Consider the following 12,445-nt stretch of genomic DNA (forward strand, 5'->3'; position numbering starts at 1 on the left):
ACTTGTAAAACAAGGTAGAAATAGCATTTTTCACCTTTAACATCCACATGAAACTGCACTGCATCATCTGTTGTCTTGCAGATGTAAATCCCTGCATGAGACATCATCGCTGACTGGAAAGCCAGTGTCCTTATGGAGCCCTCTGCCGGCATGTCTTGCCCGGCTGCTTCAGGTAGTTTTATTCCATCCTTGTACCAAGTTACTTGAGCATTAGGATCTGATATCTCACATTGCAGGACTATGGATTCACCAACTTCAACAGACTTGTTCCTCTCAGCCACACAAAGTGTTGTAATTCTCACGGGTGAAGCTGGGGATGTTTTGGTAACATTAAGAGAAAGTTGCATCACTATTACTGACTAGATCAGAAATTATGCTTTCAAACAACAAATAAACAAAATCACAAATCAAGATTAGTCATGCCAATAATCCCTCAGAGTTAAAATAAATCCTATTTAATATAATATTTAAGTTATTAGTAATCTCACAGGGGCTATCTTTGGTTAGATTTGAGATAACTAGGCATTCAAGTTAGGATTTGAGGCTCTTTTATTTATTCTTTTCCCTATCTTTTATTTATTCCTAAGACCACCCAAGCCAAAAGATTTTACACTGGCCACTGAAGTAGTTTTAGTACAACAAAATTAAGCAAGTAAATGTAGAAGTTGGCATCACTCAAGGATTGCAAAGAGCAATCTCTTCGTTTTACAAAATTTCAAAAGTTTGCCTGACCATTTTTGTTTGATAATGCTGACCATTTAAATCACCTTCAACAGCCACCTTATTTGCAGTGACATGGTCACTCCAGTGACTGTCACATGTCCTTGATAGATAGATCTCTTCTGATTGGACAGTAGATGTCTTCTTTACATAGCAAGGCTCTGCCAACTGGGTAGATGCACTTTGCACAGAGTTAATTGTGCTTTCTGCCTGGTATTCTGTGGCCTTGGTGATGGGATGACGCCCTGCTGGGACTGCTTCGGCCTGCATGGACTGGCACAGCATCTCTGAATGGTTGGATGGTGCTTGTTTTCGGTGATGGAGGTTGTCACATCTGGCATATGCAGACTGTTGCATGCTGTACTGTTCTCCACATTGGACAGCTTTGGCCTCTTTAGAGTAAAACAAGTCAGATGTTTGCAAAAATGCAGTCTTCGATAAGTTATCAATCCTTCCTGACTGTACATCTGAGGTTGGTCGGTGCCTTTTTAGCTCCTCTGATTTTTCAGTTGCAGTATACAATGAGTCACTGGGCCCCTCTTGGATACCTTTAGTTAGTAAGCAATCAAGAAGTCTCTCTGACAAGACAGCTGAAGTCTGTATGGGGCTACAGAACTCATCTGATTGGACGAATGCAGTCTGTGAAGATTTGAAACAGTCTTCTGATTGGAAAGTTGCCGTATATAAGGAGGTAAAGGGCCCCTCTGGTTGGACAGTTGCAGTATGTGAGGATTTAGAGGGTTCCTCAACAGATTCCATCAACAGATTTGCAGTTCTGGGGAAATTACAATCTGACTTGACTTCTGAAGACTTTAGCTGGTTACTTAAGTGCTCTAAATGGGCAGCTGAAGTCTGTTCGGTGTCACCTCGCTCTGAGTTGAATGCTGGCATCTGTATTGAACTATGCAGCTCCTCTGGTTGGCCAGTAAGAGTCTCGATAGTAGATATCTCTGATTCAATAGGTGCATTTTTTTTTAAGTTACAGAACTCATCTGTCTGGAAGACTGTATCCAAAGAAAGACCAAGCTCCTTTGATGGGGCCACTGCATGCTGTACATAGTGAATACACTCCTCACCTGTATATTCTGTGGGCTTTTCAGTGCGACAGATTTTGTCAGATTGTGTAATTGATGGCTTTATGGAGTTAGAGTTAACTGGAGATTGAGAATTGTTTTTTTGTTGAATGTTTGGGAGTTCCTTTTGCTGTTTAGTTGTAATCCAGTTTGTATATGTATGTGTTGACTGAGAAGTTGGTATATAACCAAAATGTTCTTCATATGTCTTTGGATCTCCTGTCTTGCCACCAGAGATGCCAGTATTACATTTGGCCAATATGCAGTCAATGCCGTCAGGAGAAGCGTCTTCAGTTGACCTCTGTTCTTGGTCAGAAGAGAGCCTTGGCGTTGTCGCTATAAGCATTGTGATGTACACAGAGAAAGGTTTTCAGTGGATTGATGGTCTCAATAATTCTTCTCACAACAGAATTTTACATCAGTGTGGGTTAGCATGAAGTTATGGGATAGTTCATTGCAAAGACAAACAAGAAGATCGACCAGTCTTGGTCTGAGATTGAGCTCCTATGTTTCCCCCTTCATCTGACTCCTAATGCGTTCTACCATCAGTTTGTCCTCTACCACTCCAAAAACCTAAAAAGAACATATGTTTTCTTCATTTTGATAAGAGTTCGTTGTCATTGCAAGAGGAGATGTTTGGGGCAGCAAACTGAATGAGAGGATCTGGTGATGAATAAGATATAAGATGGACTTCAAGACTTGCAAGCTGCTTGTTACAAGCAAAGATGGCTGTTAAAATGAAGAATTATTTGACAAACACAACATTTATGTTAGTATGAAAAGCAGCAATTCAGCTATTAACATCCACATGATGGATTACGAGCCAAGAACTGCAAAAGATTACATGAAATCATAATTCAAAATGACATAAAGCAATTTTCGATAGAAAAAAGTACAGATGCCTTTGATGATTGTGCTAATGGTAAAATGCACCACTACTGTTATATGCATTTATGTGATGGGTTAACATGGATGACTGATGTTGAAATATATCAAATCACCTTTGACATCAAGAGTGTATTGGCCAGATTCATCAGCTATCTCACCAATCTTGTTACCAAAGTGACACTGCTCTGCTGTTTGGACAAAGCCAAAAAGAAAACAATGAGCTAGGTGAAAGCTGCATGTATGAAACTAAATACTTGATTATTAATTGTGCAGGTACAATGTGGAACACCACCTTTCTTGTCTGCAACTAGCTGTGCATCCCCAGATGATTCACAGTCGAACCTCCCATCATCAGACATTTCTTGTGACTGAAGAGGCAAAGCTTTGCTGATGCTCTGTAATTCACAGTCAGCTTCCCTTTTTGGGTAGATCTGAGTTCCATCTTTGTACCAGCAGGCTTTGGCAATGGGATCGGAAATCTCAAATTGCTGAACAATTGCGCAGTGAGCTTCAGTAGACTTCTCAACTTCAGGACCAGTCAGATATGTTTGAGGTGGCACTAAGACAATCATTGGAAGCAAAATATGAATGTGCATTACCCTACATTAAAGGAAAACTGACTTAAAAAAAAGATATCGTCACAACTTTCATACATATTAGTTCATCCTTGTAACGAATAAGAAGACAGACAGAAGCTACATAAATGGTTAGTGATAACTAGAATATTAAACACATTTACCAAAAAAATCACCTTGTGTTTTTACTATTAATTGGGCAACATCGTCTGCTGTTGCACAATAGTATGCTCCAGAGTTTGATGGATGAGTAGGTTCGATAACAAGGGTCTTCTTGATGTCTTCCATTTCAAAATCAGGCTCTCTGTTTGAATCATGTTCTTTGTCCCTCTGCTGTGACACCTGGGAAGCAGGTTCTGAGGTTTCACATGTTGATGCAGTTGGGCAGGGTACTTCAAGTGACTGCGTCTCCGCAACCTCTGGCGAGGGCAAGGGCGACAACAGCAACGTTGGAGCTAAAGATGATGATTAATATTATAATTGTAGTCTTGACAGGGCACAATTACAGTCTTATTTTTGGGTCATAGATTTAGCTTTCCCAAACTTTAAGTTTGTATTTGACCAAATTCAGGGAGGAAAACTTTTCTTTTCAAGGATCACACAGAAATATTCCTTTTGTCAGTAGAGATTAATTTGACCATGGTTTAAGTAACAGTTACAACTTCACACAAAACATCACATGAACACAGACAGACGGATATGCATACTGTAAATATTAGTTGCACTAGTCTCTAGAAAGCTCTAGGATTTGCTCTAAGATTCAGCAAATTAAAATAAAAATCACCTTTAATATCCACAGTGAAGTGGATAGTGTCATCAGAGGTTTGGCAGCTGTATAGCCCTGAGTGCAAAAGCTCAGCAGATGGAATAATGAGTCTCCTCAATGTGCCATTACTCTGTATATCCCAACCATTCTGAGGAAAGAGCTTTACGCCGTCTTTATACCAGCAGACAGGCACAGTGGAGTCTGCAACCTCACATTTCAGCTCCAAAAGCTTGCCCACTTCAAGTGACTGGGTTCTCTCAACATCAAAGGAAGTCGAGTATGTCACTGGTAATGCTAGCATTGGAAATTCAGGAAAACTATATAAAATCATGTCTATGGACAGGAATGTGGTACAAAGATAGAAAATGCTGAGCACAATAAGAAAAGGGGTTTGGAGACTTAGAATTCAAGGCACAAAACAAGAAGTTATAAAAAAATATCTGGTGCGTTAAAAGTTCTTAAAGGTTATGCGCATGAAACAGTCCTTCAAACCACATTCAGTAGAAGCAGGGATTATTAGTCGCATCTATAAAGAGGATGTTGGGTTACTATATTAACGCACAAGATAAAAAGTGTAAAGTCACCTTTGATCTCCACTTGAAACTCCACTGTATCATCCTGTGTGGTGCATCTGTATACACCAGAGTGGGACAGCTCTGCCGACTGAACCACTAATGTCCTGTTGTTGCCCTCTGAGGTGATTTCTATTCCAGAATTTGAAATAAGCTGGCTGTCATCCTTGTACCAGCAAACATGGGCCTCAGGATCCGACAGCACACACTGGAGTACAATAGGGCATCCTGCTTCGATCGACTTGGTCCTCATTTCTTCAGGAATTGCTGAGAACTTCACAGGTGGAGCTATAGATATATTTAGATCTCATGTCAACCTCAATTCAGCCTCAATTCAGCCTTTAAGATTATTCATCATAGTCTATCTACTAGCAACTACATTGCTAACATGCTGTAATGCAATCAAAGAAAAATGTTTCAGCTGAGTTACCCTTTTAATGAATGCCAAGAAGGAAGGCAACAGACAACAAACAGGAGTGTCAACAGAGTTAGTTGCTTTTGTGAAGGGAGCTTGTTAATGTTTCAAGTCGCGTAAGGTAAAACAAATCACCTTTGATGTCGACACTGAACATGATGGTGTCACCCTTTGTCTTGCAGCAATATAACCCAGAGTGGAAATATTCTGCTGAATGGACAATCAGTTTTCTTGCCAAGCCTTCAGTTAGAATATCTACTCCAGTTTGAGGATGGAGCTTTGCCCCATCTTTGTACCAGTACACCTGGGCAGAAGGATCTGAGAGCTCACATTGTAAAACAATGGGACAGCCTGCTTGGATGGTTTTGTTCCTTTCAGCATCTGGAATTGCTGAAAACTTCACAGGTGGGGCTATGGATATTTAGATATTTCAATAGATGGTTAAGGTGCTCTTTAATAATTCAGACTTTAGAAAGATAACCAATTGTATGTTTGAATGAAAAAGAAGAAGATGGTTAGTCTCAGGGAAGATATCAGTATTGTAAGAAACTCAAGCCACTCACCCTCTACTTCCACATTGAACCTGATGACATCATCAATGGCGTCGCAGCAATAAACTCCAGAATGTGAGAATTCTGCTGATTGGATGACAATTCTTCTCATGGTGCCCTCTGATTGGATATGAAGACCCTCTATTGTTTGTAATTCAACCCCATTCTTGTACCAGTTCACTGGAGCTGCAGGGTCTGACAGCTCACAGTAGAGTACAATAGGGTTCCCAACTTCTACAAATTTGTTTCGATCCATTTCTGACATGGGTGAAAACTTGACAAGAGGAGCTGCAAATTTAAGAAAAACAATTTACATACATCTTTTATTTCCTAGCTCTCAATGAATGCAAGGACACAGGGTGTTAGTTTCATTTTCTATTGATTGTGCCAGATAATTTTTCACATACGTACATTAGCACAGTTAAAACGAAATAAACAAAATCCCAATAAATGTTAAATGAATCTTGACACTTACTCAGTATGAGAACATTTACATCGACGTACATACCTTGAATGTAAAGTGCTGCAGAATCCCGGATGCCGTAGGCAATAAAAGTGATCTCAGCTCCATTGTCTGTATCACGTACTCCTCGAATTCGAAGAGACTGGTGAGTTCTTGATCGACGCATTGAACAACGGTCATCCTCCTGGAGCTGAGTACCATTTAAGAACCATGTACCAATAACTGAAGCCGAGAGCTCAATAGAGAAGAGAGCGTCTTGGCCCTCTGGCACCAATGCGTCTTGTAAAGGAGCTTGTATTCTTGCAACTGGGACTGGGAAAAAAAAATCCATTTATTAACAAATGTTACATCAACCATGTGGAGGTTTAATGAATTGAGTAAAAACAAGGTTTAATTGATGATTTACTGTTGTGTCTAAAAATTAACCAAACTTACCTAAGTGAACAGCCCTGGGGAACTCAACATTGTTGCTCTTTCCGTATTTGTTTACGCTGCAAATACGAAATCGATAATCAGCTTCACATGGCACGCTGTCACCAAGGATCTCCACAGCTGTTGCAGAGTCAGTAGTCAGGCACTGTAGCCACTCCTGTGAGCCAGTGCCCACTTCCTGTCGCTCAAGCACATATCCAGATGGAGGGTTCTTTCGTGAGTCCTGAGCAGGAACCCATGAGAGCAGAGCTGCATTAGCACGCTCTGTGTTGATTTGCACACCCACCGGACAACTGGGAGGACAATGTCTTGCAGCTGAAACAGGGAAAACCAGTTTTCCAATAATGCCCTTTTGAACTTGAGTTACTAAAACATGTTAAACAATTTGAAAAATAGTGGATCTTAAATGTATTACCGGTACTTAACAATTGACAACGTACCTTTCACTCTTAGCTGAGAGGAAGTCTTGGATTTGCCTACAAGGAAAGTCACAAGGCCTGAGTCCGGAGGCATTGTGTTGACGAAAACCAGGATGTGAGTGCGACCAAAGGACTTCAGGATGGTCTGATGTGTTTCACGGAGCTCTACACCATCTTTGTACCAATGTATGTCCATTTCTTCTTTTTCAACTTCAACACAAAAGGCAGCATTTTCGCCTTCCAATACATCCACTTTTCTTGGAAGCTTGCGCAAAATTGTCCCTACAAGGAAACACAAGTCAGTGACTCCTCACAATAAAAGGCCAAACTTCAACAGAATTGGCTATTGTCATTTGATTCCCTTTGTTTTCTGAACAGAGACCAATGTTGTCAGGACATCTGTTGTCAGGGCCTTTAGAAAATACTTCAAAAGCGAACACAAAACTCTATTTAGATTTAACATTGCTATGGTAAAGGTTTTGATTAAGTTGGGCAACAACTGTTCTTCATTGGATTTAGGAAACCAGCATTTTATTAAGATAACTTCTTTATTCTATCAAATGAACACCCTCAACATATATCTTTCAATAGCCACAGTGCACTGTAGACATAGTTTCATAAACTAAACATCAACAGTTCAGACTTTGTTTACTGTGTCTCATAAGTGCCCAACTGGCTCAGTGGAATTAAGGAAAGTCAGAAGACAGTGTAAAAATATGAGTGAAAGTTTTTAGTCCGAGGCTTTGCCGCCTCTGCGTTCGAAATGGTACAGGAAATTAAGAAAGTTTGGGCATGTTAATCTGTTTGAATATACTTTTACTTACGTTATGCTTTCATAGAAGTTTTTTCTTCTGTATTTACCTTTCACAGCAACCTCTGCAATGCTTCTGCCCCCATCAGGCATCTCGCAGAGGTAAATCCCGTCATCGTCCACTCCGATGTCACGGATAGTTAATCGCCGTTTTGTTCCCCACTCCTCCATTCCATATTTGGCCCCTGGCTGCAGTCGTCTATCCTCCAGATACCATGTGATGGAAACAGAGTCCTCTGGAACTTCACACTCAAGAATTGCCAAATCTCGTTCCCATACCTCTAGATCAATGAGGGGCTGCTTGAACCGCACAGGCGGCTCTGAAACCAAGGAGGAGGAAAAACACCAGTTTTGATAAGCTAATGTTGCATGACCAGCTACTGAAAATCTAGCTTTCAAGTTTATATGCAGTTTATAAGAAGCATTACGTCTACTTTATCAATTACAAGTCTACAGGCAGTCTATCCTGTGAAGATTCACACAGCACAACATTTATGTCCTTGTAGTAAACACTGTAAATTGAAATATATTTGGCAGTAAATTCCAGTGAAGCAAACAAGATGAGCAGAATCATGAGACAAGTGGCCCATTTAGTTGAGGAATGGAAAGGTCATTAACACATCAGGGTGTCAGATAGAAAATAAACTGTTCGTAACTGACACCAACAGACAGTACCAGACAGTTGTAAACAAAAGAATGTGAACTCTATTTAGTTGTCTGTGTGCAAAGCTCTTTATTTCTTTATCTTGCTAATGTTTTAAGTCAAGTTTACCACACAGACAACTGTTGAAATACGTTCACCAACTACTTTATTACATTGAATCTACCCTCAAGCCATGACAGACAGTTAATCGCACGTCATTGTTATTTTCCATGTTTCAGATAGATACAATACAATACTATCTTTTGGAGCCATGAGTTTGGACTTCTCTGGGCCATGTGAGAAATATGATCCCCTTTGCAAAGACTTCGATCACATGGACCACTCCCCACCCCCCGGGACCTTTCACAAGTTAAGTGACTTTGCAGACATCATGCTGCTGGTGGAATCCACCTCCGGCTGGTGAACTTTGTTTGTTCAGATATCTCTTGGCTCACATTTAAGATTGTTAATGCAGTTCATTAATCCTCCACTGAACATAAGACTGAATCGATTTGAATGAAGCTGGTGTCAAATAGGACTTCACTATATTCCCTGACCTGTCCTTTTATAAAGTCAACTGACTGATGATACAAAGCCTAATATCCTCATAATACCCTTAAGAAGCATTTTTAAACATAAACCTGCCTCATGACATTAGCATTTATGCTATTTGCTATTTAAAAACATTGGTCACCTTTGTTTCTACCCTGTAACTTGAATAATGAGATAATAATTAATATTTTGTCTGGAAAATATAGATTTGAATTAGCAAATTAAGTTTTCAGTAGATAGAAAATGTTATAGCAATACCAAACAATATTGGGATTTTGACCCTGTGTTGTGTTAACAAGTGGACAGGTTTGTAAAATGTCTGTTCATTGAAAAAATGATTTCAGTGCATAAAAAGAACATCATTCAAAATGTTCTGCTTTTTTGAATACATCCATAAAACTTTTTAAAGATGTACTTTGCCCTCCCTTTCTGGCCTTACCCCAATAAATGATCTCAGAGTACCTCTTTGAATATATCTCACTGACATCATGCTAGCGTCAAATGGATAGAAACCCTATACTGTAAGCCACCACACCCTGACTCACTCCTTTACTAACGGCACAAACCATAACAGGTTGCAACTGCATGCATTCACTCAAATTCGAAACATGTTATCACATAAAAACCCTGAAGCGCCAAAAATGGATCTTAACTTACCCTTTACGGAGAGATGTACGGCACTGAGGGTTTGGCCCGCAGTATTTGAAGCAGCACAAACATAAACTCCATTATCCTTCTGCTTACAATACAGAACTTTAAGTGTAAAGTATCCCTCTCTGTCCTCGTATAACAAATACCTCCTTCCAGAGAGTATCAGTCTGCCATCTTTCCTCCAAATGATCTCCGGTTTGGGTTTCCCAGTCACAAAGCAGCGGAATTTTGCATGTTTGCCCTCTGTCACTGCAAACATTTTCACTTTAGTTGACTTGGTCATGGTGTCATCTTTGAGCCGATTTGGCACTTGCCTCCCACTTCTTTGTTTTCCCTGGTGGGTTTTCCAGGAGCCATTTGTGTAGCCATTGCGATTTCCTTCTTCCTCGTGTCCTGGGCCTGCATCAACGAGCAACACAGCTCCAGCTAAAGCTTCCCCACACTCATTCCTTGCTTTGCACGTATATACACCGCCATCAGGTGCACGAGTCTTAAAGATCTTGAGCTGGAACCATCCACCGTCCTGGTAGCCAACACTAAAATGTGTGCTTTCAAATATTTCATTGAGTTTTCTGCCATCTTTTTCCCAGACAACCTCGGGTCTTGGGTTTCCCCAGAGTTTACAAGAGAAGACGGCATCCTCCCCTCGACCAGCGCGTGTAGAGAGGGGCTTGATGAGGAATCGTGGCTTATTTTCCTCTCTCAACTCCATCTCTTGTGCCTCACCTTCCACCTTGAGTGTGGCCGCCGCATATGTTTCCCCAATGCTGTTCTTTGCTTTGCAAATGTACTGGCCACTATCCTCAGTGGTGACGGCTGAAATAATAAGATTGTAAACATTTCCGTCCTCGAAGACCCTGTATCGTCCTTGTGGGTCAATCTTTTCATTGTTTCGCTCCCAGATAACTGCAGGCCTGGGATCCCCACCAATTTGGCACTTTAGGACTGCATCAGTTCCGCTTTGTACCACCACAGGTCTTGGATAGGCCAAGAAACGCGGTGCACCTCCAAACACATCCATCGCTGCTTCCTTGTCAGCCTCTTCTTATGATAAGCTGTCCAGGAGTGTAATCAGTGGGAGTTATTCACGCGGGCAAGACAGTCCAACCTCTGCAGGAAAAATGTCTATAATCAAAAAAGAAAGGAAAAAAAAAAGGAACCTATGGATAATTTTAATATAGAACAGCAGTGCTTCTGATCATATCATATTTGCATTTTATCATATGAACTGACTGTATATGTTACACAATAACATGAAAAGCCTTCCATTAATAAGGTAATGAACCCAAATCATTTGGAATGGCAAAATAAAGCTTCTGTCATTCAAACACTCAGCCTTTACATGCATGTGTGGCAGCACGAACGGATGGTATGATTATTAGGTCTAATTGAATTAGATCTGTCTGCATGAGAGAAAAACACATGCGAGCAGTGTGAGGGGAACATCCTATGTCCTATTGCAATAGCAGCCACAACACATAGCCGCTACAGCTGGTGCTGTATTTCAGTGGGAAAGTGCTTAATATAGTACACCCTAAATAAAGACTTGCGAGGGAGTGTGTGTCAGGTATCACAAAGAAGGCTTTTAAAACCCGCGTGCTCACACAAACACAGGCTAATATCACAGTCTGCCCACCCAGGAGACCTTGTAGTCAAAATACGCTGAGCTTCCATCACACTCTTTGTTGGCAAGTCTGTCAGGGAGTTCCTTTTCTAAATTTGATGGTTGAAATAGTTTGTCATGTTCATAAATAGGAGTTCTATGTTGTTTGCTTTACACTCTATTTACTCCCTTGCTTTAGATTACAATCCCCTTTTTACCATTTATCTAATCTTGTCTTTGATAAAAACGTTTCCTTGAGTAGATATCAAATAATAAATTTATCAAATAAGATATTATATTTGCATATCGGTAAGTTTAGTTTACTTTGTAGCTTAGTCCTATTGATTAAGAAAGATCTAAGTAAGAGAAAATGTTATCAGGATGGTTGTAATGAAACCATTTTGTTTCAATAATAATGTAAACATTATATTTGATTACAGTATCTTTATGATAACGCTCACATTGAAATAATGACGTTATTCAAATACCAACACACACAAACAAGTCTTACACTTCAAACTGACCAACTGAATGTTTGAGTACCACTGAATACACAATTTGACATACATTTGATAGAATTGTATGTTTACATTTATTCTATAATTTGCTTGAAATAACTTTTTGCACATTTCAGAATGATTAATTTCCATAGTTTGGACAATGTCTTCAATATTCCCTCTGGAGGTTGAAAGAGAAGAGATTAACCCCCGTGTTTACTTGTCTCATTTAATTGGAATGACCTCTGCCCCTTGTGAAGCTCTGCTGTGTACCCCTCACATGACCTACCTCGCATCAGTCGCAGGGAACGACCGTCAACATACATTCTGCACTTGCGATCTCTCTTCGAGGTAAGAAGCAATGCCTCCCGTTTCCAGAAGGCTCAGCTATGTCCCAAGTTGACTTCAGATTCAGACACATGCTCTCCTCAAAGATCCCAACATTTAATCCATTACATCTTTGAAGAACAGAATTCAGAAGTATCCACAGCAGCGTCTCGTCTAAAACTTCAGAGTGGTTCCCCAATCTCTGTGTCGTTCAGGCCTTAGACACCCCAAGTGTCATTGTTCATGGAATACCGTTAAATGCTTTTGCAGCTGCTGCTGTCCCCTAAAAATACTGGCTGCCCCGATGACAGCAGTGAAGATAAGTCGGGCACTTCCATTCACTTGCCAGCAGGGGCTAAAGATAGTTCAGGTGGCCACTGCAGGGTAGACTGCTTAGCTTACTTGAGACTTTGCAATAAAAATGTGAGCAGAAGAGCAAGCTTCTGGTCTCAAAACATTTTAAAGCACACTTTGGTGTCATCTACAA

At 40.4% G+C, this 12,445-nt stretch overlaps 1 protein-coding gene across 6 annotated transcripts in view; it reads right to left on the bottom strand.

Moving 5' to 3' along the window:
* The window catches only part of obsl1b (obscurin like cytoskeletal adaptor 1b), a 34,027-nt gene extending 21,853 nt beyond the window's left edge, over positions 1-12,174 (bottom strand). The window contains exons 1-7 of one of the 6 annotated variants that reach the window (XM_061053843.1): positions 11,921-12,174; positions 9,538-10,656; positions 7,736-8,005; positions 6,896-7,156; positions 6,459-6,770; positions 6,069-6,335; positions 5,573-5,848 (exon numbers count right to left, since the gene is read on the bottom strand). In XM_061053843.1, the coding sequence (XP_060909826.1) occupies positions 5,573-5,848; positions 6,069-6,335; positions 6,459-6,770; positions 6,896-7,156; positions 7,736-8,005; positions 9,538-10,552 (2,401 nt within the window). In that variant the 5' untranslated portion in view covers positions 10,553-10,656; positions 11,921-12,174. Of the gene's footprint in view, positions 1-34; positions 420-5,572; positions 5,849-6,068; positions 6,336-6,458; positions 6,771-6,895; positions 7,157-7,735; positions 8,006-9,537; positions 10,657-11,920 lie in introns of those variants that run through there. The other 5 variants (XM_061053840.1, XM_061053838.1, XM_061053841.1 and 2 more) reach the window with 5 other exon arrangements.
* Between the last annotated feature and the right edge of the window lie 271 nt (positions 12,175-12,445).

This window comes from Labrus mixtus, chromosome 13 (assembly GCF_963584025.1).
Source record: "Labrus mixtus chromosome 13, fLabMix1.1, whole genome shotgun sequence".
Taxonomy (NCBI): domain Eukaryota; kingdom Metazoa; phylum Chordata; class Actinopteri; order Labriformes; family Labridae; genus Labrus; species Labrus mixtus.